The sequence below is a fragment of the Pleurodeles waltl genome, chromosome 10 (assembly GCF_031143425.1).
Source record: "Pleurodeles waltl isolate 20211129_DDA chromosome 10, aPleWal1.hap1.20221129, whole genome shotgun sequence".
In the NCBI taxonomy this organism is placed as follows: domain Eukaryota; kingdom Metazoa; phylum Chordata; class Amphibia; order Caudata; family Salamandridae; genus Pleurodeles; species Pleurodeles waltl.
Genome location: NC_090449.1, coordinates 1033641486 through 1033667396, shown reverse-complemented (window position 1 = coordinate 1033667396; position 25911 = coordinate 1033641486). Strand labels below are relative to the sequence as shown.

General features: G+C 41.1%; 1 protein-coding gene across 1 annotated transcript in view; it reads right to left on the bottom strand.

Annotated features, from left to right (window-relative positions):
- The window catches only part of GADL1 (glutamate decarboxylase like 1), a 358673-nt gene that overhangs the window by 89716 nt on the left and 243046 nt on the right, over window positions 1-25911 (bottom strand). Inside the window, exon 14 of the mRNA XM_069212001.1 lies at window positions 22287-22376. Coding sequence (XP_069068102.1) covers window positions 22287-22376 — 90 coding nt within the window. The remainder of the gene's footprint in view (window positions 1-22286; window positions 22377-25911) is intronic.

Here is a 25911-nt window from a genome sequence, read left to right as displayed (position 1 = left end):
TTTTCTTTTAAGGAAAACGGGCTGCAATACAAAAAAAAAAATGCTTTGTCAAAAAGCAGTCACAGACATGGTGGTCTGCTGACTCCAGCAGGCCACCATCCCTGTGAGTGCTGCGAATCGGAAGGGGGTCGCAAATTGCGACCCACCTCATTAATATTAATGAGGTCTGTCTTTGCAACCCCCTTGCGATTCGCAGAAGGTGTCAGGGACACCATCCAGGTTTGCGACTCTCAAATTGCGAGTTGCTCAGACTCGCAATTTGAGAGTCGCAAATTCGGATTTTGCTACCTCTGGCCCATTGTTACACGATTAAGGCATTCCATGAGAACATTACTCCTAAAGTGGAAAAGTGATGTCTTGTCATGTTTGATATCAGTTACTGTTAAATGGGCTTCCGTTCCAGATAATAGCTGAGTATCATTATCTGGGATGAACTCTTCCAGAAACTCTTCCCTGTGGAAAAAAATATCCATAAAGTCTACTACAGCTTTGGAATTTACACTTTTCTTAACCTTTAACTCTTGCCTCTTGGATACACTTACTGTAGATACAGTAGATCAAAACTATTCCACATTTGAGGGTACTCCCAACACTCTGGACAGCCCAAGTATATCCAATCCTAGTTTATGCCAGTGCAACATCAGTACCTCCACTAGGTTTACTGGTTACTGTAACCAGAAGTTGTCACTCAGCACACAAAAGCCACAGCTTTAAGCATAATACTCGACAGCCCTAAATAGACCAGGCCACCAAAAATCCTTTCTACCTCCCCGTTTCATACTCTGAATTCAACTGTGCCCTTCATGAGCTAATTGCAATATCTTCTCTTGCATTTCTGCGGAGTCACCAACACTCTAAGACGGACAACTAATCCTTCATCACAGGTAGGTTCACTATCAGTATGACTTTTAGCCAACAGTTCCTAATTTAAACACTCAGCTGGAGGTCGAGCATCTACAATATATTCTTTAACTTTGTATGAATTCTCATCAATAGCCATGCTTTTGTCTCCATTTTCTTTCCAGCAAGGTTCCATCAAATATCAACTCTATCTTGTCACTATTCACGTCTATTCTTCTCCATACATCTCCACTTCTTTTTTTCACACATAACCGCAGCCATGACAAAAATGTAAAGCAAATGTTACTGATTCCTTGTACATATTCCCAGTGATTATGGTATTCTTCTAAGTAAAATTGGCCTCTTGCACTTTGAGGTGTTAAACTCCCAGCACCTTGCACATTAAACAAATGTATCAAATACTTATGACCTGTTTGTAAAATACATGTTTTACCTGAGGTATCAGCTCTGAAATGCAGCACTACCCACCATGATGAAAGCACCTCTCATTCTAGGATTGAGAAAGTGGGTTCTGCTAAACACAAGAGACAAATTACACTATTTCTTCCTTTCCAATTTATGTTTTTATAGGGAGTGTGAGAAATTAGCTTCATTTGCTTTAGTATAATTATGCAAAATGCAGCAAAATGATGCAAAATTATGTTATGCAAATCTGTCCCTTCATGCTACATGTTAGTGCAAAATGCACCCTTCAATTTATTTTTGGCACACTGACCCATTAAATAAAATCACCACAAAATAAGATAGGCACACACGTTATGCTGTTGTGCTTTCATGGCAAAGTTCTACCGGAAATTGTGCCATTCACAGTAAAGTTTTTACTGCTAATGGCATGAAATTACAAAAGCTGCCTAATGGCATCATTTCTGGATTACAGCACAAGGAGCTCAATGCAAAATCCCCAAAATTATGCAAATTACACTTGCATAATTTTTATTTCACCCAGCCCTAATGTTCTGCAACAAAACGGCACACATTAGTGTCAGTCATTATAACATTTGCATCAGGTGCATTAGGAGGATACAGGAGCTTTGCTTCAACTACATCTTTTTTGATAACCACGACAACTTCAAAAGCCAAAATATTTCCTTCATCTCACTCAAGCTTTTCATTTTTCTTCGGCAACTTATTGATTTTGATTTTGATTTTGTTTTGTTCGAAAAAAGTGATGCAAATCTTGAGAAGTAATCCTCTAACCCTAAGAAAGGCCTCAGGTAATCTTTAGTGCAGGGTTGGGAAGAGTCTTAAACTGCTTTTAACAACTTCTCTTTGGGCATCATACCTTTGCTTGAGACATGGTGTCCTAATAAAATCTACACTTTCATGAGGATTTATTTTTTCGAGGTCTTTAATTTCTACTTTATCCTCTCCAACACCCACACTAACCTTTTGTTTCATATCATTAGCATAAGCCAAATATCATCCTAGAAGAGGGAAAACCCACTCACATCTTCAAGCAACATACCCATGTCTTTGAAGTATCATGGATGCAGATGTCAGCCTAATCGATGTTCACTTACAACAGGGTGGGCCACTGCATGTTACAAAGTAAAGTGACATGATTTGTAAGTCAATTTGAAGACATGTGGTAGAGGTATCTAAGGCTCTAAGGAAGGAGACATGGCAGCCTCTTATAATGTAACCAAAATTTCTGCAATATTGAGGAGTGTCCAACAATCAGTTAACATATTGTGGTTGAGCTCACGCAAGTCGATGCACATCCTCAATGAATTATTCAGCTTCTGTACCAAAATGACTGGGGACAACCACTCTGAATGCTATATATTCTCCATCGCACCCATTTCACACAATTATTACAATTCATTTTTCAATTCATCTCTCAATCTTAAAAGGCACCTTGAAAAGGTTGCTGATACAAACTTGTACTTCATCCTTAAGAGTTATTATATGACAGAATTCTTTCAATTTGCCTAATTTACCATTGAAAACCTTTGGGCTTTTTATTATCCACTACACATTTGTTTTCCTTCTCTATTGTTTAATAATTATCATGTTTTCTGTTGTTAGACAAAATCTGACTTGGATCCAGTATTATATCTAATTCTCATTGATCCTGCCATCCCAAAAGGCAAAACCCGTTTCTCACCATGTACACCCTTTGTTTCCTTATCTTTAAACTTCATGTCACCCATGAATTCACCAAACACTTCTACCCTGTTTTTACCATAGACAAACCATCTCAATACTCAACTTGTTAAGAGTAATATTGGGAAACTTTCTGAAAACTTTTAATTAATGAATATGGGGATCTAGAATTTGCCATGACCCTATCCTTCAGACCATTTATCTTTACATTAAACAATGGTCCTTACTTATATGTTTTCTCAATCACTACAAATTTCTTTGTTTCATTAGTTTCATCCTCATTCACCATTAATCAGAAGCAAATGTTTCTTCCTGTTCCAATGTTGTTGGCATAATTCTGCAAAGTTTTGCACATCGAGGCAAAATGACCCTAATTTCCACAGCTATAGCAGGTTTGTGAACAGATCTTGCTGCGCCTTTCCCCCACACCAGGAACACCCTTCCTTTTTACCACGCTTTTGTATTCCAATCCTAATTGGAAATGTTACGTTTCCACATTGCATTTTGGACACTTTCCTGTCGCTGGCACAAGACCCACCCACATAAGTGAGGTAACATTTTTATCAGCAGACCTGGGGGAAAGCTGAGTAGTAGGAAATTCACGACTCCTCGCAGATTCCAGAAGTTTTCCACACAGAAATGTGGGGAAAATGTTGTTTGTAGCCAAAAGGTGAGGTTTGCAGGGGCTTCCGGGCAAGGTAAAAAAAACCTGGTGTGAGCAACACAAGTCATTCCATCCTTGACATGGCTATGGCCCAAAATGCACAGCTAGGCACACTGCAAAAAAGAAGACCGGGTTTGAGTGAAAAATTGTGACAGGTCCCTGTTTCGCTATGGGTCCTTTTCTGCCACAGGCACTCAGTCCACACCGACAAGTGAGAGAGCATTTTGATCAAGAGACATAGGAAACACTAAGTGGTAGAAAATTTGTGAATTTCTGCGGATTCTAAAACTTTCTTGCACAAAAATTGGAGCAAAATGTGTGTTTTAGGCACAATTTGAGGTTTTCCGGGGCTTCTGGGTAAAAACAAAAACCTTGTTAGAACCACACAAGTCACGCCACCCTGGACACACCACAGTGTCTAGTTTTGAACAATAACATTTGTTATTAACAGTTGGATTTCTCTCCATTTGTTCCTTCCAAATGTAAGCCAGTATGTAAGAAAGAAGACATTTTGCAAAATACAATCTGAATCACATGCTACCATGGGTACCTACAAATTCATAGATGTACACATAACCACCACTGCTGATAAACTAAAGGAATACATAGGTTCACTTCATATCCATTTTTCACTCTTTATATTTTACCACATGAATAGCATGTGATATATAATAAAAAAACCTTTGTAAGGTGAAGCTCAGTTGTTGGTTCTAAGTACCTTGGGTTCTTGGAGAACGTATAAAACCCTATATATGCCTATGACCAGATCAGCCTACTGGAGGTAACAGTATATTGCTTTTGTAAATTAACCATTGTGACAAGATCTTACAGATGAACACGTAGACAGAAATGGCTATTTTTCCTACTCATTTTCAATATTTATGTATTTCAACAGTTAGTTTCTTTGGAAAAACCCTGAGGGTTCTACACAAATGATCCCTTAATGAATTCAGAATTCTGTCTATATTTTAGCAATCCATAGCTTTCTGGCCCATAGGGTTCCCACTTGTTTCCACCACAAACTGCAAGCATGTCCAAAGCACAAAAATTAAGAAAAATGGGGTACCTCTCAGAAAATGGAAAACTGTACGGAAAAAAATAGTTTTTTGATTTAACTCTGCATGTTACTGAAAACCGGGAAGATGGTGATTTCAGCATAGAAAACCTTTGATTGATTTCATTTTTAGGGAAAAAAGCAGACCCTTTTTTGCAAAGCACTATTCTACCATTTGTTTAAAAAAGAGTTAGATTTAGTTATATATATATTTTTTTCTATCCCCTCAAGGGTACTCCACAAATCATGGGTACCACCTTCAGAATCCCCATGATCCTGGGAGAAAGAAAATGCAAATTTACAGTGGAAACCTTACCTGAAAAAAAGTTATGGAGGTAAGTGCAAAGTACCCCAAATAGCAGAAAAATGCTCAGCCCTGAGATGGAAAAGCCTCAGCAGTTAAAGGGTTAAAGGCAGGCAGAGACCAAATGAAAACTGCAGCTCTGTCACTAATGATGCATGAGCAGATTTAATAAGAATTCATGCAGTTCAGTGTAACAAGGTAGGTTGCTGCGCTGTGTTGCATTTTTTTACAAAGCCACACTAGGCCATGTAAATCAGGCCTTGCGTGGCTTTGCAACTCACAAAGAAGCGTTTGCATTGCTTTGCGTCACCATGAAAAACGCAAGGATGATGCAAAGTCTAAGGAAATCTGCCTGCAGTCTTTAAGGTAAGCAGGATCTCTTTTTTTTCTGGTTAAAATTTTTTAAGGCTATTCGGAAAACCTTAAATCGCCTTCCATTGGTGACCTGTATCTGCTGTAGCTTCTGTAATCTAGCAGGTGGCAATAGCACAATATTCTAAGGTAAGGCACAACCTACATCAGTAGAAATACCATCTGGAACAAAAAAAGGACACAGTGAACCAGTCTCAGCTGATGAAATGTAACTAACCTCTTTGTGGCTGCAGTCTGCGATGACAGAAATCAGAGCACGTATTGCAGGTAATGCATCAGAATGCTAAAAGTGTCTGATAATCAGGTTAAAAGACAATTTTACTGCACCATCCTCTCTAATTTATGACAGTAATCCCCATGGTACCTCATGGAATTATCATAATTAATTAGACACAGCTGCAAAATGCAAAACCGTGTTAAAGGAACGTATTACCCATCTCTGTAACACACTTCTAAATACTGGGGACATCCCTTGTGGAAATACTAACACAACTGTTTGGCTTTTCTATTTTATAGAGAAGCAAATTCCCAGTTTATTTCGGACCTATGTTTTTGAACCTCTCCTGTAAGACAGTAACCAAAAGAGAGGTTGATTCACTGTGAGCTTCTGTGCTGAAAATGGATCTAAGCTGTAACTCTCAAGTGCCCAGCGTTTAAAATGTGGCCATTGATGCACAGATGAGGTAAGATGATCTGCACTGGCTATGTAACACATGGACACATGCACACACACTGGCATGGGCACACCTTTGCAGGCAGAGCGAGGTAAACGTTGTCTGACTCATCCTGACATCTGCACACAGGTAGCAGCGAAGGCTTTATAATTCAATTGGGAATCCAAGAAGAAATGTACCCTTTCGTTTTGCCTGCAAACTACAATGTGTAGTGTTAAATCTCGTATTACACTTTGGACGAAGCATGTCTAAACCATAACTGTTGAATGGCATAAGGTAGGAAAGTCATTGGTTTCCCTATCAAGTCACGGTCACACATGCATATCCAGAATTCGTTTTTATTTATATGCCTTTGGTTGCGTGTTTGTAAAATTTGACATATTTCCTTCAGCTAGCCATAATGGAATTCATGAATTTAGCTTTCCTGTTGGTCCAGGCAGTTTATTCTGTTGGCCAGATGGCAGTTCAAAGCACACCCTGGAACAAAACCTTAACCAGAGCTCTCCCCATGTGTGGGATGGAAGCCAATGAACAGAGGGCCCAGAAGCCTTTGTTCATTTTAGATGTGGCCATTACATAACATCACTGTGTTTGCTAGGACTTTTCAGTCTAGGAGAAACAAGCATTTGCAATGCAATCGGTCCTGCATTTGCTTGAGTTGGAGCTATTGGTGTTGTAAATTCTTAACTGGACTTTTCTTGCCACATAAATTGGTGAACCCTGCTCATAATTTGGTCTACTCCGGTCACATAATTCCAGTGGCTACAAAAACCTAAAGCACTTCTATTTACCTTCTTCCCCTATCTGCAGCCAAAAATGAAAATGTTGCCACTTGGCATCCTAATTTAAATCTGCCATGCTAATTCCAATAGAAGACCACTTTCACCACCCCACCATCAGAGTTGCTGGCTGGCTAACACAGTTCCCCCTAAAAAGGCGCAAGTCAGCCACTGAGGAGTAACCAGACAAATAAAGTAGAAGGGCCACTCAAACATATCAAGAGTGTTTAAACTGGCATAGTGTAATAAGGATGTTAAGTTGGCCTGAATCATGGGCATAACTGCAATAAGGGGAGATTATTAAAACATTTACAATTATCATATAAACCCAATAAAAACCGTTATCAGAAATAAACGTTTGGCATAGACTGTAATGCTTATAACAGCACCTAAAGGACACCACAATGAAAATAGCATTTGTAAGAAACGTGGTCAGATAACCTTATAGTTAGCCCCTAGAGGGCATAACCATGTTGGAACATATAGAGTAATGATGTGAGAGAGAAACTTTGGACCAGTCAAGGAATCACTGGCTGTCGAGGCAGAGTGTCTTAATCTGAATTTGTTGTCTCATGGGGAGCCTCTGTCACGCTGCCCAACTATCAGAGCTCATACATGAGGCAACTAGATATGTGCGCATTTCTGGTCGAAATGCTCTCTCGCAAAATACACATAAACATCAGATCTACAAATTGATGACGTATTAAGCTTTTCTGGGGCTCACAAGATTACAAGCAACAGCAGGACACGCAGCTGTGACGAGCAAGGTTAGGACTTGTAATTACCGCCAAGGTTGCACATGAAACACAGGAGAGCTGTAAGGGCAGAAGAGACCAGTGTAAAGGGAGGTCGCAGAAGAGAGGGTACGACCCATTTTAGGTTTGCAGAGTGTCAGTTTGAGGACAGGGAAGTGAGCAGAGCAGGGGTTCTATAGAAAACAAGAATGGAATCTTGGAACTATGGGTGTAAATCTCATATTATCCCACAACCATGGCTGAAGATTTCTGCTGGCCTGGATAAAACGTGGGACTGGTGCATACAGGAGGTTGGCGGTTTCAGGGTGGTAATCATGGGGGCAATTCTGGCAGCTCAGCCTTCTCTGCATGTGGAGGATCCTAACTTGCAGGACAAGAAGGGGGGCTTTTCCAGTGGAGTTTGCTTTGAGGCTCTACAGGGGAGCAGGAACTCCAGCCATAACCCCTCACTACCCAGGCAATGGGCCCTGTGACCAGTCTTTGAAAGTCATTGTTGCTTTCTACCCGGTCCTAGCATGCTCTCGCCCCTCACCTGCCCGAGGTGCGGGTCTCACTCTGCTTTGCTCCTTTGAGCGGCCTCCCTCATGCTCCACCAGGATGACTGGAAGTGACCTTAGTGCCAGACGAGGCTCCAGTTTACAATAAATGGACAATATGAGTGTGAGGGGGGCTACTACTGAGACTAGGGCAGAAAACTGGAGCCGAACAGACTGGAGAACCGCCTCGCCCCAGGACGCGCTGAAGAGCTGCAACGTGATCTACAGCCAACAATGCTTAAAACTGGGGGAGGAGGACAGAGCAGAGCTTAAAATAGAAACCTAGTCACTCTGAGAATGGCATGTTAAACAACGCATGCAAGCACACAGACGGACAAATGCCCAGGTACAGACGTAGAGCACACAGAAAAGCACAAACACAATTACTCAAAGTGACACAAAGGTTTATAAACTCACCACACATACATGAGACGAAAACACACATATATGTATACACACAGCGTAATGCCCACAGACTATAGCTGGAAACGATAAACTCCAGTATCTCAGTGCGAGTTCTCAGTGCATGAAACTTGAAAGCACCATGAAGCGTGATGCGAAGGGAAGATGAAGTTTGTGCTTGAAACTGCTATGGCCATGCGATGAGAAGGGGAGAGACAAAATAGAAAAGTAGTTCACCCACATTAAAGTATATGGGTGATCGTGCAATAAGCCATGCAACAGGGTCAGTCTGGAAGGCGGAAACAAACCAGCCTCAAGGCGGGACAAATGTAAGGCATTTACCAACAACATCAAGGGATTTTTGAAAGGCAAGCCCAAGAACGAATGAAAGTGATGGGCGTGAGGTGGGTGTGGTTAAAGCCCACAGATAGATAACAATACGTCGAAAAGCAGAGCTTGCGTGCTGCAACGCTCAACTTAAAAAAAGAATGGACTTGTAGGGACTGATACAATTTTTGCATACAAGACTTACAAGTGCAAACTCGCATTTCCCATGTAGTAAAGGAACATTGCAAGTCAGAAATGGGTTAAGAGCAGTTGCAAATGGATTTGCAATTTGCTGTGTCAATGCTGTGACTTTGCTTTGCAAAAGGGAAAAGAAGGCTTGAAAGGAGCATTCCCCCATTCCTTGCAACTTCAATGGTTTGCAACTGTTACTTCTAATGCAAACCATCTTGAGCTACTCACCCCCAAGACGGTTTATTAGAATCTCTCAATGTGGAAGCGGCTTATGATTGGTGCTCAGTCGCTATAATCGCGGCTTAAAGGGTGTCCCCAGGCACGCTGCAGTGCTCAAGTAGGACATTCTAGAGGGAATAGATACGTAGAACAATGGATTATCAATTATGAAATTCAGTTACCAGTGGGCTGCCTACTGACTTTGTCACTGAAATTGTCAGAGAAGACTGGTAAGACCACCATGTTTCTCCTTTGCCAAATTATGTGGGTTTCACTCAACCTCAGGACCTGTAGCCATAGACAGGGCTGGCTTTAGGGCAGTGTGAGTGGTGCGGCTGCACCGGGTGCTGACCTGGACTGGGGGGCGCTGACCTCGGGGGGGCGCTGTGTTTAGCAATGACTTACAATTTAAAAGTACCTGCTGAAAAGTTCCATGTGCGTCCAGCCTTTAGGAAACAATGAAAATGTCAAGATGCCTCTTGTGATCAATGTTCCTGCTAGGAGAGAGATGGGAGTTTTGTTCAGTGGCAGCTTTGACTCGCCTAAAGTAGCGTAGAGGGTTAATATGCCTGCTGCAAAGAACAGAACTATATTTTATGTGGATAGCTGAGTGGATTAGTAAAGCCAGCCTTTAGGTGCACTTTGAATAAATGAATGTATGTGAAAGGTGGGGCTATGGAGAGATGAGGGGCATATATGCTCGGTGGCAGTGAGTGGATCTGAGGAGGTGGCCATGGGGGGTGGGTGGGCCAGAAAAGACTGTCGCGCAGGGCGCCACCAGGGCTGAAGCCGTCCCTGGCCATAGATATCAGCTCACCAAAATCCCAGGGGAATGGAGAAGTGAAGGCACACATATTGTAACCTCTAATGACCTCCTCTCATTCTGAACTATAGATACATTGGCACCTGGAGGGCTGTTTACATTCTGTTCCTGCCACTGCCTTCATGACCCCTGAACCAGACATATGAAGGCTATTTCTGGGGCTAGCAAACGGAATGGCAGGGGCGGAAGCTGCAACAATGAATTGCCTTTGATGCCTCCCACCCACCTGACCACTCAAGAAATGTGTGTGAGGCACGATTCCACTGCATTGGGACATTTTGCATTTAAATAAGCTATCGTGATTATTATAAATATGTAATTATTTTTACTGTTGTGACTATGACAATGAAGGTGATTGCCATTATTGTTATTTCAAGATTACTTTTGAAATTGACTGCATTATAATAAATATACAGACTTCTCTATTTATCTTGTGATGTAATACTGCACTTCTGAGAAGCTAGGCTGAAATAAATAAATACCCCAGTGGGTGTCCTAAATTCTAAGGGAAGAGAGATGTTCTGTACAAAGAATTCTATAGCACCGCTTGGTAGCAATTCACAGCTCAATAAAACAGCAGCATCTTTCTAAAGCTGAAAATCAATTTATAATCTTTGGAAATAAATCTTCTGAGGCTCTTACAATTTATTGCAAATATTTAAAATTTATGATGAGATCCTCTGAAACTCTGCATGAAAAAACACCGCAGCCAGAACCAATCACCAAGATTCACACTCAAGGCAGTGATATCTAACATGTCAGCACATAAGGAAACACAAATTTTACTACATTTAGAAATTAGCCACAAGTTTTGCCTTGGAACAGTTTAAAGCTTGACAAACAGCAATGCAGAAAAGGGTCACATTGTAGGAGTCAGCAACACAACAGAAGTGGTGGGTGATATACAGTTTCACTGACAGGCCATCAAACTACTTGGGCAGGGGAGGCCAAGCCTCCAACCTGCCCTCTAAGCCGAGAGGTTCCCTCCACTGTGGCAAGGAATTTTCACAGAATGTCCTCCAGCAGACACAGCAGAGCATCTTTGGAGACATGTAATGCTGGCTGCTCCGACACGTCAAATCGGCCTACCCAGCATTGTTCTTGTTTTTTTCAGAAGCAAACCCAGAGAAACAAAAAATAAATGTCCCTGATGTGCAGTGAGTTGTCTCCTTGAAAGTCAGCGACATCAGAGCCTATCACAGTGGTGTCAAACAGGAAAAATAATTCATGCCCGAGATTTTTTTTGGGCAGCTTTATATAGTGGGAACTCGACCAGAAGGTACTGGAGTACTTTACATGAGCACCATTTACATTACACAAGAACACATTCATATTTTTGTAGGCACAGGGCGATTAAGGGCCATAAGTATGAACACATTTTCCCATAGACACAGAATGGATAAAACCCTTTGATACATCTGGCCTTAAGTGGTTTGCCCAGAATCATAGGATGCTGAGCCGAGACGCAAACCTGGCCCCCCAGCTCCAAAGTCGGCAGCTCTGACTGTTGCGCCACATCTTTTCTCAATAGAGGGTGAGCATTCTGACACTCAAAAGCTGGGTGCCCTATGGCAGATAGCCCCCGGCTGGTCATCTCCAGTGGGAAAGTTAGATGAGGCTACCCCATCATAAAGAAGGTGGTCCTGCTCCCCCTAAGTGGGGCAGGGGAACGTCCTTTTTGTGGGTGGGCATTCACCATTTTTGGCCAATGTCTTACATCTGCAAACCTTAAAATAACCCCCAAATCTACGAAATCCTTTGAAAAGATGAGGGGGTGTCCACAAAAGGGAGGTTGGCATGTTCCTAGAGAGAAGCAAGAATCTGTATTCTATGGTTTTCTTAATGTTAAATATAAAATTGTAGAGAGTTTCTCAAAGAACAGAAGGGGTAGTTTTTAGCTTGAGTGAGAAAAGCCTGAACAGTGTTCTTCCTCTAGCAAGAACAGCTAAACAAGAGGTTGTTGAACCTATTCTCTCAGTTTATGTAATATGCCCTTCTAACTGTGCTAAGAGCTCCTAGTTATAGGGGAGACCAGTGGTTCATAACCTGTGGTCCGGGGATGCTTGGGGGTCCTCGAAGCCTGCTCAGGGGGTCCGTGACTGCTTCGAAAATTAAATAATATTAACAGATTTATAAAGTGTTTGTAACTAAAGAAGCAAAATGTAAAGTTGAAAATTGTAAAAAGTTCTGTAAATATGAAGACATTTGAAAATTGGGTGCTAAAAATTTATATCCTCAGATGGAATCGTAGGAGCAGTACAAGTGCATCAGACAGAATGTAGTATGGACAGTGAGTGCCCTCAATTGAATTTAGAAAAGCTCCAACATTCCCATTAAATTACAATTTAGATTTTTTTATATTTGTTTTTGAGGTTCAATAAAATACACAATTTATTTAATATTTGCTCAATGATTGCTTGTTTCTGTTTTTTACATTTGCCGTTCAAATCATTAACAATGCTTAGGCTGGCATCCCCAGCTTCCAGTAATAATTTGTTGGGAGTCCCTGGTTTCCCAAAATGATAAAGTAAGTGGTCTCTGGGTTCTAGTAATAATTAAATGGGGGTCCTCGGTTTCCAAAAACGATTCAGTGGGGGTCCCAGTTTTCCAATAATGATTTTGTGAGGGTCCACAGAAGTAAAAAGGTGAAGGACCACTAGGGTAGACAGTAGAAGAGTCTTTGCCTTCATTAGAGGAAATAGGGTTCCAAGCATGTTCCACTACGCTTCAGAGGGATTCAGCGGGAGGATTATGAGAAAGTTCAAGAACTATCAATTTAAGTAGTGCAATCAGTGCTTAATTTGAGCTGGTAGCTACCGGTGGGGGCCACCTGCACTTATTTTTGGGGACTACCACTTATTTCAGGGGAAAACACACAGATAGGGAAGACGGAGGAAGATGAAGACAGCAAACCTGTCACAAAGGGAGAAAGCAGGGACCTGCAGGAGTAAGATGAAGGGGCAGCAGTGTCTGGCAGTGGATTAAAGAGGTGTGAGATAGATTCAAGACCACTCAGCCATATAATATGTCGACTAATGTTTAATAGTATTGGCCTAAGGCTTCTGAGCAGAGCTGTGGCCACCGGCACCCTTTCTTTCACAGGTTAAGCATTGGGTGCAATATAATTAAAACCAGAAGAAACCAAATAAATTGAGATTTGATGTGATGAAGGGGGGTTAGAAGGTAAAGTAGGAGAACTTTTAAAGCAAAGGTGGAAGGAAGAGCATGTTAAAGAAAATGAGGACATGATCTGGACATATTAGGAGGGAATAATGGCCGTCCATATACAACTCATGCTGGAAGTAAGTCCTTTAACTACTAATTAACAAGAAAAGAGAGCTTATAATTTCAAAGCTGGCAAAAAAGTCCTATGAGACAGCAGGTCAGAAAGTTAGAGTTCCCTGTGACAATAATCTGGGCAGGACAGAAGGGATTTTACATAATGATTCAAAATAGAACACAAGCAGAGGATGTGTAAATTCAAATAAAGAAATACACCTGTAAAAAGGGGTGAGTAAAGATAGGAGGAAGTGCTGTTTTGGGGATAATCTAGGCATCTGCAGTCTGCCTCAAGATGAGCCTCTACACAAAACAGTTGTTGAAGTACTTTGGAAGTACAAGGCTAGGCTACTATGCCAATCTTGTAGAGTCATCTGCATGCCTACAGCTCTGATGGTTGATGAAAGTCATTAATAAGGTGCCCAAAAGACACCATCTGGTCCAACTAAACAATGGTGATCAGTCAATGTTTGTGAAGGGCCTTCAAGTGCTTTGGAACACATGTTGCTTCATTTTTAATGACTTTTGATCCATTTGAGCTACAATTATTATTTTTGGGTAAAATCTGCAGATTATGCAGCAGATAAGGAATTGTGTTGCAAATGTGTCAAATCCCTAATTATGCCAAAAATGCTGCAGTCGCAGAATCACATAATTCCAGTGGCCCTGATTACAACGTATACTGTTTTGCTTTGTAATTATAACCTTTTATTTCTATTTTGAAAATAAGCTTTTTAGACTCTGCAAAGGCTAACAAATTTACATGATTTGTTTTAAAACTATGTATAGCTACATGATGTAAATAGCTGGCAGAAGAGTCCAACTAAAAATGAGAAGCCACTCTGGGCAACAGGAGGTCTGACGTTGGTTGGTAATCATTCACCCTTTCTTTTTACTTGAGTGCCCTTTCCCAACCCACTTTTGATTAAAGACCACCTGCAACCAAAAAAAAACACATCACCAGTCCAAAACCACCTAAATTTCAAACTGAAAAAAATGTCTGGGGCATCCAGACAAAATATTGGACTCAGATGTTGCAGGTGGCATTATGCAACCATTCACCATGACAGAACACCAAGCCTGCCCCAAGTGCCTTGGTGGCTGTGGAGGTGGGAAATGCTTGTACCACTTTTTCATCCGCTTTTCCGGCTCCATAATATCCCTGGGAATGGAGTCAATCAAATAGAAGCAGGAAATGATGGAAAATGGTTGCGTCCTCCCATGGGAAACTGGCTAGAAAACATGTGACTGCCAGGGAAAGGATCCAGGAAACTTTTATCTACACATTGAGTAGTCAAAGGAAAATCAATATACTTTGCCTTTCACCCAGAATCTGGTCTTCGTGAAATTTAAAAAACAGACCTCTGGTTTTGGTCACTACTTGGGCTATCTGTTCAATATCAGAAAGAATCAAATCATCGCCTGTAATAAGCCTATGTGTACCTCAACGTTCATGCAATATTGGGGTTAGCATCGGTGTTCATTCACAATTGATTTTCAATATACTTAGCATGCTCATCTTTATCCACTCCATAACCAAACCTTTGTACTCATGAAAATACGGCAGACCCTACCATTATACTTGATTGGGTTGGCACACTTACATTTAGTGTGCACTGTTGAATCCCTTCCAGTTTATTTCTAGTACCTTGGTTAAATAAATTGAAACCTGCACAGATTAGCTATTTTTAAGTATATAATCAGGATTGCGGCAACTTTAAATTATTAAAACTTCAAATAAAACTCAGGGTATTGCGCCCCCTCACTTCTACTACTATTACTAGATGGCATAAGGAAAGCAGTTTGAAAAATAAATGAACCATGGGATGATGTCTTCAAATCTCAACACTCTTGGTTTTGGGTAAAAGTTCTAATTATGTTTAAATTTCTCCCACCCTTAATCTCAAAGTAGTGAATGGACATCAGTGAGGAACTTTATGATGGTGTTTAACATCATCAACCATCCTGCCCTCTGTGCCCCTTGTGAGAACCTCAAGATATAGCAGTAATATGGTGCTAATCTTCCAGGAGCAATGACTCTCACTTGAATGCTGTTCCACCATTCTCCATCCAGTCTGAGCCCCTGGTCAGATGTTTAACCAAGATCAGCATGTCACAGTAATAGCTTAACATCTATATTTGACCTCGGTGAAAATCATCTACTTTCTTCTGCTGTAATATTTGTAACTACGCAGTAATACTCAGATCATCCCAAGACATTATGGTGCAGGCTTGGAGACTATGAAATTCTAGAACAGAACTCAAGGCTTTTCTCCAATGCCCTGAAGCTGAATTCTAATGAAGCATTTTTTGAGAAAATTAACAACTGTGGATTCTAGAAAGATGGCTGCTGAAAGCAGAAAGCCTTTCTACACCAATACTCACATGCTGAAATGCAGGTGTGAAGCTAGATATAAACTCTAATTTGTGTCTTACATTAATACCTTTACAGACATACTTATTTTAATTACACCTTTTTCACAACACGAACAACACACTAATGAAAGACAGAGCGCTTTGCTTAAAAATGGTGACATCACAAAATCACCTCATTTGCTATCATACTACATAGTATAGTACTGGGTACATGTAACAGTATGAAGTTATAATCAGTTAAGAAGGGTAATTCATGAACTAACTTCTCAGCCAAAGAGCATGGTTAAAACAATAGTTTGAGGGCATCCAGACATTTATTTGCATTCTATGCAAATTAGTAATTGCCCACGGCCATGGAGGCACTCCCAGTCCTGTACAGGTTTACCAGCTGCACAAGAAATTTAGAATGTCTTTCTGTTTTTATCAGATGAGGCCAATATGCAAAGTTATAAATAGGCAAGCTTCAATTTTTCATTCCACTATTAGCAATGCTGAGAATGTAGATTGCAGGTAGCAGTGCGGTTGTAGTAAAACATTGCCGCAGTATTTATCTTTCTAGCATGGCTTGGACTAATGCCTCAAAATGGCCACCTCAGTGCTCTCTCACCAAGAGCCTTCATGCTTCCTGTTGGCAGCTCGCATTCCTCTCGCCAACATAAATCCAACTCCCTTCCCTTTAGAAGCCTGGTCCATCTATTTCCTTCCACATTAGCTACAGCACAATGATGGGAAGGCACTTCTCCCATCATCTGGCTGGGAGGAGCCACTGAGGATGCACTGCCACCCTCTGTGCCCCCATCTCAGCAACATGAACCAAGGACTAGGCAAATCCGGTCCCCTATGTCTAGCTGTGGAGCCAAGACAATATCCTCTCAGGTTCAGAGTGCTGAATAAGTTATGCAACAAAGGAAGCATGAAACTCTGGGTAGTCCCCACGTTTATGTGGAAAGCAGCTCCTTTATATGGAGCACCCTACAACACCACTGACACGCTGAATCTGCTCACCTTAAATACCTGTTTTCCTAGCATACTTTTTAAGCATAGGATTGGCATGGTGCCATCCAGGTCAAGCCAGAAAATGACAAGGCTTTTTGACATTTGTACAGCAAAGTCTTCAAGCATAGGATTAGCACAGTGCTAACCACGCTGAGCTGGCTGTGGAGCACCACCAATGGGTCATAGCTCAAGGACGCCCTGCCGCCTATCATCCTAGGGCCACCAGAACTCTCCACAGTCTTCAAAGTCAGCGAAGAAGAGGTGCACTCCCTGGTGACATGGAGAGGGGCACAGTAGAGGATAATATTGAACATTATGTCCAAGGTGCTTCTTGAGTGAGCTCCTGAGATCTTGTTACCATCTTACAAAAATTGTAAGGGCTTGATGACGTTACCTGATGATTCTCAAATCAATCTACTGGTGTCTAACTTTTCTCCAAGAAGAGGGTTATATATGCAGATACATTTCTTTTGCATTGTCTTCGATGACGTGCCTCTGTCACAGAAGCCTCGCATACTTTGCACTGGTTCCTGGTACTGTAAAAACTCCACATTTCAAACTATGCCTCTCAGAAAGTATATTTTGTGGTTCATTGCCATCTTTTCCGATCAGGATATCCCATAGTTGTAGCACAGGCTGCATCTCATACTCTAGTGATACACACCTACCTCAAAGTGAAAAAATATAAGAATGTATGCAATTGGATACACTCTCTCAGTCCTCAGAAGTTGTCAATAGAATGCCCCACAACCAGTGATTTTATGCATTCTGAACAATGTACATTTTAGGAAACTTCTTAAAGAACCCTTATTTAATATGTAGGCTTCAGTCTCACACTGAAGGCCTCTTGTACGTAGAGACACAGTTCCAAGCATTTGATGAACTTTGCACTCAAACAATGGCAAATACTGTAACAAAGCACATTGAATGATAAAGAAGTCAGTATAATTTAAAAAGCAGTGGTGGTGCACAGACTTGTAAGGAAAGTGTCATCATGGTGGGATTTATTATTCCAACTCCAGCCTCACAGACATTGAGGAAAGAACATAAATCAGAAGGGTGATATTTACTATTCTAACTCTAAAAAAACTAAAATGGGAGAGACTGTATGGCTGAAAGTCACAAGATATACTATTCCAAATCCAGTCCTTCAAACACTGGGTAAAGTACATAAAAAGGAGCATTGTGGTTTACTATTCTAACTCCAATCCAAGCAAAATTGAGGGAAGCACATATAAATAGGGGTGAGGTTCAGTATTGATACTCCAGTCTCATACATATTGGAGAAAGTGCACAAATTCTAATTGGAGGAGTGAGATTTATTGAGTAAGGGAATATTAAAAAGGGATGAGATTTATTATTCTAGCTCCAAGTTCACAAGGAAGGGGAGGGGGTGACATTTACTATTCTAGATCCAGTCCAACAAGCATTGGGGAAAGTGAATATATCAGACATGGGGTTTGTTGAACTTACTCTAAATAAGCAACAATTATTTACATTTTAGTAAAGAGGGGGTAAATATTGATTCCTATTATTTATAAACCATTTTAGAACTTATAGTTCATATATAACATATTTGCATTGTAAAATAAGCAACTCACCTACATTACATAATGAAACACATAACTGTAACACATACATTAATATAAAAGTACTCCTCGAGGGCTCAGTAAACCACGTAACCCATAATTTAAACATAAAATGAGAATTATACAGGCAGATGTCCATGAACCCCAACATTTAACAAAATAATAGTTTTACTTACAAAAGACCAATAAAATTGGGACAAAACCTTTTATAATATTAAACTGTTCTAATACATTTATTACAACATTTATAAATGAAACACTACTCACAAATATTAGAAGCCCCAGAAAGTACCCTATTAATTTTTTTTTAAAATAATTAAACCCATAATAACATTTGAAACACAAAAAGCACTACCCACTATATTGCTTAGTAAACCCTACAGCCCATAATATCAAAAACCTAAATGCAGTCCAAAATAAATGAACTAAAATTCATTGCACAAATGCAAATATATTTTAAATGGATTTTTAAGAAAAAATAGATAATTTAAATTATTGTAAACATTTAAATTACTATAACAAGTTACTTAAAAAAAAATAAAACTACTGCCCACTCTTACCCTCAGGATAGCTCACAAAATAAAAAATAAATTAAAACATAAGAAGAAAATAAATAAAACACAATTCAGGTACCATACCGAGTTGTTGTGGCTTCATGTGTAGCAGGCAGCGCTTAATTTGTAGTGCAGTCGCCCCAAATTGTTTTAGGAGCGTGGCTGCACCACTGCCAAAAGGCAAGACAGACCAATGCAAAGGCTGGCTAGTTTTGATTCCATTCCATACCTCTTTCATCACCACTTGCTCTCACTCGTAAGTCATTTTTACATCCCATCTTTTTCCCTCTGTCAATATTTTTTGTCTCTCCCTACCTCGTTTCTTCTTCTACCTTTTTAAGTCTTCTACTTTGTAGCAGAATGTTGGGGACCATTTTACTTGCTTGCTCTTGGGCCCATAAAACACTTGCACATTCCCAGGTTTTCGAGTACTTGTAAATCTGGGAATGCACCAAAATCCATGGAACAACCATGGAACACCCATAGAAATGCCTCGTAGGTGCAGAGTAATATAACACAGCGAGTTGCTCTGTGTTACATTACTCGAGATTTATGAAGCCACGCAGGGTCACACAAGGTGGCCTTGCGTGGCTTCATAAATCTCACTTAAGGCTTGTGTCACGATTGCAACACAGTGCATGGTGCAAAAGCAACGCAAACCAGGCCAGAATTATGTCCCCTAGTGTAGTGGATTGAAAGAAACGGCGTAGTAATAGTCCATTTCCCTGTTCCCTTCCACATTAATCATGCAGTTCTGGAATAGTTAAGTAAGCATTAATGTATGAGGTTCATCAATGTTTAGCATCTCAAGTCATGGGGAGTCTGTGAATCCAGCCTGAAGTTTAGTCAATTATTTGCTCTAACTTCTTTTCCTCTGCAGTGGTGAAAGGAAGTCTTAGAGGTTGTTTAAAAAAAAAAAAAAAGAACTAAGGGCCAGATGTATCAAAAAAGGCTTTTGCGATTCGGAAATAGCGATTTTTAAGAAATCGCAATTTCTGAATTGCAAAATGCAATGTATCACATTTGCGAATCGGTAATAGCGATTTCTTAAAAAACGCAAATGCTATTACCGAATCGCAAATTGCGATACCGGCCCCATTTGCACCTATGGGCCTGTAGGCCCATATTTGTGAATTTTTTGCATTTCCCAAATTGCGAATTCCTAACTGGAATTCGCAAATTTGGGAAATGCAAACCCCAGTGTGCTGGGGGCCTAAGGCTCCCTCTGCTGCACCCCAATCATTTTTTTAAGGACATGTAAGGCGCACACATGCCAAAGGGGCATGTGTGCGTTACATGTCAATTTTAAAAATGCATCCTTAATGCATTTTTAAAATTTTCACATGGTTACAAGTTGATAATAGCAATTCCTTAAGGCCCATTCGCATTAAGGGATGGCTTGTTACATGTGGTTTAGAAATCGCAAATAAGGATTCCTTATTTATTTATTTCCTTATTTGCGATTTCTTATTTAGAGAATCGCAATTTGTGATTCTCTAAACAGGCTTGCAAATTTAAGGAATCGCTATTTTAGCGATTCCTTAAATTTGCATTGGGAATGCCTTTCATAAATACTGAAAGGCATTTTTGCATTCGCAAACCGGCATTCGCACCGTTTGCGAATGCAAAAAGGCTTGATACATCTGGCCCCTAAACCTTTCCATACATTTCATAACATTTCTTTAAAAATGTCAGTGGTTACCAGTGGCAGCCAATGCTGTCATTAGCAGCGTTCATCTGGGAAAAATGGGGACAGACACAACATTTAATTAAAATATACAGAAACGTGGCCTTCTCTTGTTCTTAAATGCTAAACGAATGGGGAACAGGTAACAATATACAGTTAAAAATCCAAGATCATCATTTTTAAGTGGCATAAACCTCCACATTATGACATATATGTGGCAGTGTTGCACTCTCCACCCGGCATTTTCCTCTTTTTAAGTTTGGCTTGACAGAGCAGCCTTCTGAAAAATCTCTTGTTAATAATAATTTAGAACATAAAAGAAGGGCTAAGACTCCGCCCATAGAACTATATCCCTCTTACTTCATGCTATTGGCTGCCTACTGCATCATTCCACTTCCTAGGAACTGCTTGCATTGCAATCCTTGATCACTATTTTACATCTTAAAAGTGCACTTCACCTTATTACATTAAGGGCCAGATGTAGCAAAGGGTTTTTCCCATTCTGTGTCAATGGGAAAATGTGTTCCTACATATGGCCCTAAATTATTTATCTCATAGCTGCAACATAAACAGAAACGACTTGTATTTATTGTTTTTAATGCAGTAGGCTTTTTAAAATATTTTAGATAGGGATCAAAATTCAAGACAGACCTATTGGCTATTGGCTAGTGGAGGAATGGTAAGTTCACGGGTAAGGGCATTATGCACCAGGTTCCCAGCGTCCCACTCTCCTACAGCAACATTTACATACAGATTCTTAATTTCAAGCAAAAAGTTCTTCTTCATAAATAATGAAGCAGCCTGTGTGGCCAGACCACTAAATAGCAGCAAAAGCCTGGAACAGCCTCTCCACGCATTTACGGACCATCACCGCTCATCTGGAATTCCGTAGAGCCCTCAAGACCTAGCTATTCGAATGAGCCGCTGAGACCTGCAAGCGCCTGGATACCCTTGACGGTACAAAGCCTGATTGATTGATTGATTGACTAAATGGCGTCAGATGACATGTTTTCTCTTTCCCTGAAGTACATTTTAGCAGCCACTGCTTATAATCACACCTCGACAAAATATAAGAAGCATGCATAGAGACCTGAAGTAAATTCTGGCCCAGATCTCACACTAACTTCTGACAAGCCTGGTACCATCACTAGAAGAGTATGCTTATTTTTTATTTTTGTTAATTGTATTTTGGAGATGTCTATAAAGCACAAACCTAGCACTGTACATAGCAAGATATTATGTAGTCTAGAGGCATGCATGTATATTTACAAGAGAACTCAGCACAGTAAATGCCTACAAACAGAGAAGAAACACAGCAGCACAGATGAGGGAAGGGTAGCCCTCTGGGTAGCCCTCTAGGACAGTAGAAAGGTTGTGAAGAATTGTGTGGAGACCTTTCCTGAATTACCTCACTGATATAAGGATGCATGTTACATCATCCACCTGGACGGATGCTGCATCGGGCATCCCTGTCCATACCTGCCACACATAAACCCTAATACTGCCAGCTGCAGACGTCATGAGTTTCTCAGCCCTACATTAAATCAAAAGTTTAGCCTTTTAAGTGGGGCCATCACTGGTGCATATACATTTTGAGTGCATTTCATGTTCGAAGGACCAGCGGGCTTGAGACTGGACACAGCTGGCAAATATCTACCTTTATCTGATAACCCTGTTCTACTAGCTACATATGCAGATACTTTACTAGAATTCAACGTTGCTGAAAAACACACTCACCTGATGAAGTTTCTCCCAAAACTCAGGACCTTCTTCCATTTTTCGTAAACTTGGTGGAATGTACCAAAAGCAAATATTTGAATATTCAGGCTATTGAGGGAGAAGACAGAAGATATTTAAAAAATATATATTGATTTTTTTGTAAGTTGTTATAGGAGGTTGAAATGGTTTAGCTATCTGTATAACAAAGCGTGAATTAATTTACTTATTCAAATTTAATGCCTGCATGGGTAAATTGCACAAAATGTTATTGAAAGTACAAAAATGTACAAATTGGAATGTTTCTCTTGAAATCATGGATGTGGGATCAATCTGACTGAACAAGTCCATTGTAGCACTCTCTCCCTCTGCGTAGTCAGTATAGGGCAGATTCGGAGGATACCCTGATAAAATCATACTCTTTATCACTGTCCCAACGCTTCACCTGCTACAGTGCCTCCCCCTATCCATGCCACTGTGTTCGATCCCCCTGAGCTTTGTCACGCTACTCTTGTCATTGTCCATGCCCCTTCCCAATCCCTGGCTTATGGTCTGTGATCCTTCCCAGCTCTGACCCTCACCGCTATTCTCCACTCCCAGGTTCTCATAATTTCCCCTCCCACCTCCTGGCCTGCATCCCCACGCTGCCCTGCTCTATGTTGCTCTCAAGTCACAATGCTTAATTTGAGCCAGTGGTTTCCGGGGACTGGCACCAGCACTTAATTGTCAACATCGACATTTATGACAGTCTGCCACATGGTGGCGGTGTCTGTCTAATTTAGGAATGAACACAACAACAGATGGTCATTAATTCAAAATACATGAAAAATGACTAATACCTGCCGCCCAAGCCATTGTTAGAGCTTCGGAGGTCAGGTATGGTCTGACTTGCCACGCTTTTAGGAGTGTGATAGTTAATAGTTGTGTTGGTACTTTCGTTGGCAGCACTGGCAGGGCCAATGAGTGATACAAGCTGCAGTATCTTGCGGACAAAGTCCGTGGCAATTATTTTTTTGCAAATTAAACACTCACTGTCTCATGACTACCTACTTGTTACTGTCTCAGCCCTGCCCCATATAACATGCCTAAACGGTTCCTGTCCTGCTCCTTATCAGTGCCTTGCTCTTCTCCACAGATGACTTCTCTGCAGATGACTCAATGCAGGTTTTTCACCAAGAAGGTAGTTGTGATTGCCACTTCAGACAACTATAACACCCTGGCCTAGTAGTATATTGACTGTGACTTCAGGAGCAGGCTCATGTTCAATGAGAAGGCTCACACTGAAAGAAATCACCGGGTCGTGGTGTGTGCTGGTGATGACCCCCCACCAGCCGGTACAACTCAGTGAACTCTTCCCACATCACATTTCTGTAAATAGCTTACCTAAAGTCATTCGCCAGGACATCACAGAATTCAAATTTCACTTAATATTTCATAAAACTTAGAACAACTGGTCTTGTCATAATTGTCTGCTGTGTGTTGTTGGAGTGCTTCCACTGAGGGAAGTGTTAACCTCCCACCAACGGTGGGAGGATCAGTACCACAGCCACGGGCCCTGGTGCAAGCAAGGAAAATGGCCCATTTCACTGTTTTGTGGACAGTAAAATACTGCAATTTTAAGGGTTCAATGGGTCCCTTAGGTCTCTAGACCCCAGTACACTGCACCGGCTGCTCTGATGGTAGCTACACCCTTAGGGAGGGGATGGGCTGCTGCCTGCTGCATCTATTGAGCACTGCACATGGGAACTGGGTGCCTGCCACTGAACCGCTCTGCAGATGGATGTCCTGGGGCAGTTCTTAGTGCAGCCCGGAAGAGCTACATTTGGTATATGTAAACAGCATGAAGTTTGCATGGTGGTGCACAATGTGCATTAAATGCACCCTCACCCAGTGCTCAATTTGAGCCAGTGGTTGCCGCTGGGGGCCATCAGCACTCATTTTCGGGGACCAGCACTTACCTTTCCTCTTCAGACATTAACACATAGAGAGCCAGGAAAAATCCACAAAGGGGAAAGAAGAAGTAAGACAAAAACTGAATAACTGTCACAAGTGGAGAGAGCAGGAGCCTGCAAGAGTTAGATAAAGGGGCAAGGAGTGTCTGGTAGGTAGGTAAAGAGACCTGTGGTGGATTTGAGACTAGCACTTTAGTATTCCACGTGCGGACATTTAATAGTACCAGACGTGGTCTTTTGAGCAGAGCTTTAGGGACCGACATGCTTTCTTTCACAAATTAAGCACTGCCTTCATCTATGTATAATCTTGCTGCTGTTTTATTAAGACCCACAACCTACACAGACACATCACTTGGGCCCAGATTCACAAAGATGTCACAGAACTCAGTTCAGCACCCAAAGTTGCTGCACTGAGCTGTGTAAGAAGGAGAGAGCAGAAAAGCACCATGTCTATAGAGAGATATGGCACTATCCTGCTCTCGCCCTATCACTAACGCGCAATCAGGCAGCAGAGTGCCACGCAGATACATTTGCACCATAGTGCAAGGGTGTATGTGTGAGTGTAGCATAGGTTTTAGACTCAAAGGGTACGCTTCTCATACAAAATTCTATCCTTAGGCTTACTTTAAGACTTGTTCCATTCCTTATGTATGATGCACAATGCCCGTTTCAAAGTGGAGTTATTTTTTGGTACAAAACTCTGTCTACTGTAGTTAGTAGTTAGGTTTTTGCGTCAAAAACCAAGGGGACACCCATATACAACCCATGAAATGAGCTCTTGATGCAGAGTAATGCACAGCAGCGCTTTATGCTACTTCAAGTTACTTTCTGGCAGCTTTTCAGGGCAAAACAAGTTTTACACCTGAAAGAAAATAAAAAATAAACATTTTGCACTTGTTTGCATCACTTTTTCGATGCAGACCTAGCACAAAATGTTCCTTAATCTGGGCCTCAGTTTACTGGTGTCTAGGGATACCCGAGTAGGCCTATGATGGCCAGGGAGCCAGGAACACACTCTCTGATAAAGGCTGTGCAAATGCCAGGAGATAAAAAGAATGTAGCAAATGGAGATGAGGGTGGCACAAAATCTACACAATATCACAATCTGCCCATCAGTGGCTGAGATGCTGAAATGCTGCAGACACATTTGAAAAGATTAGAAGATGTTGCTGGTTGTTAAGGGATTGCTTTTTGAGAATAACATAAATCAGATAATAGTCAGTAGCTGTTGAGGCTCTGTGAAGGAGGCAGGGACTGTGGCTGCAAAATCATGCTAACAAGCGATAAGGGCGAACTTAGTGATAGGAAGTCTTTTCAAAGAACACATCCATAGAATAAATGCTATGTCAAGGCCAAAGGCTGCTATTATGTATATTTTTTCTGCATTCATTTCAACAGTAGATATCAAAAGTATTGGAAGAACAAACTGAAAAAAAACAAATACACTTCCCTTCATGGTTTGGGGCAAAACTATGCAGATAGAGATCCTTACAACCGTGCCATACATAAGCACTCGGGGGCATATTGATCAAGGTTTTGCATCACAAGGGGATGCAAGAGTGAGCAAAAACCTAAATGAGATTTGTCAAGCCATGCAAGACCACCTTGCATGGCCCTGAGTTGCCTGATAGATGGAGAGTAATGCAAGTCGGCGCAAATCTCTGCCTTGCATTCACTGCAACAGGTAGGCGTGC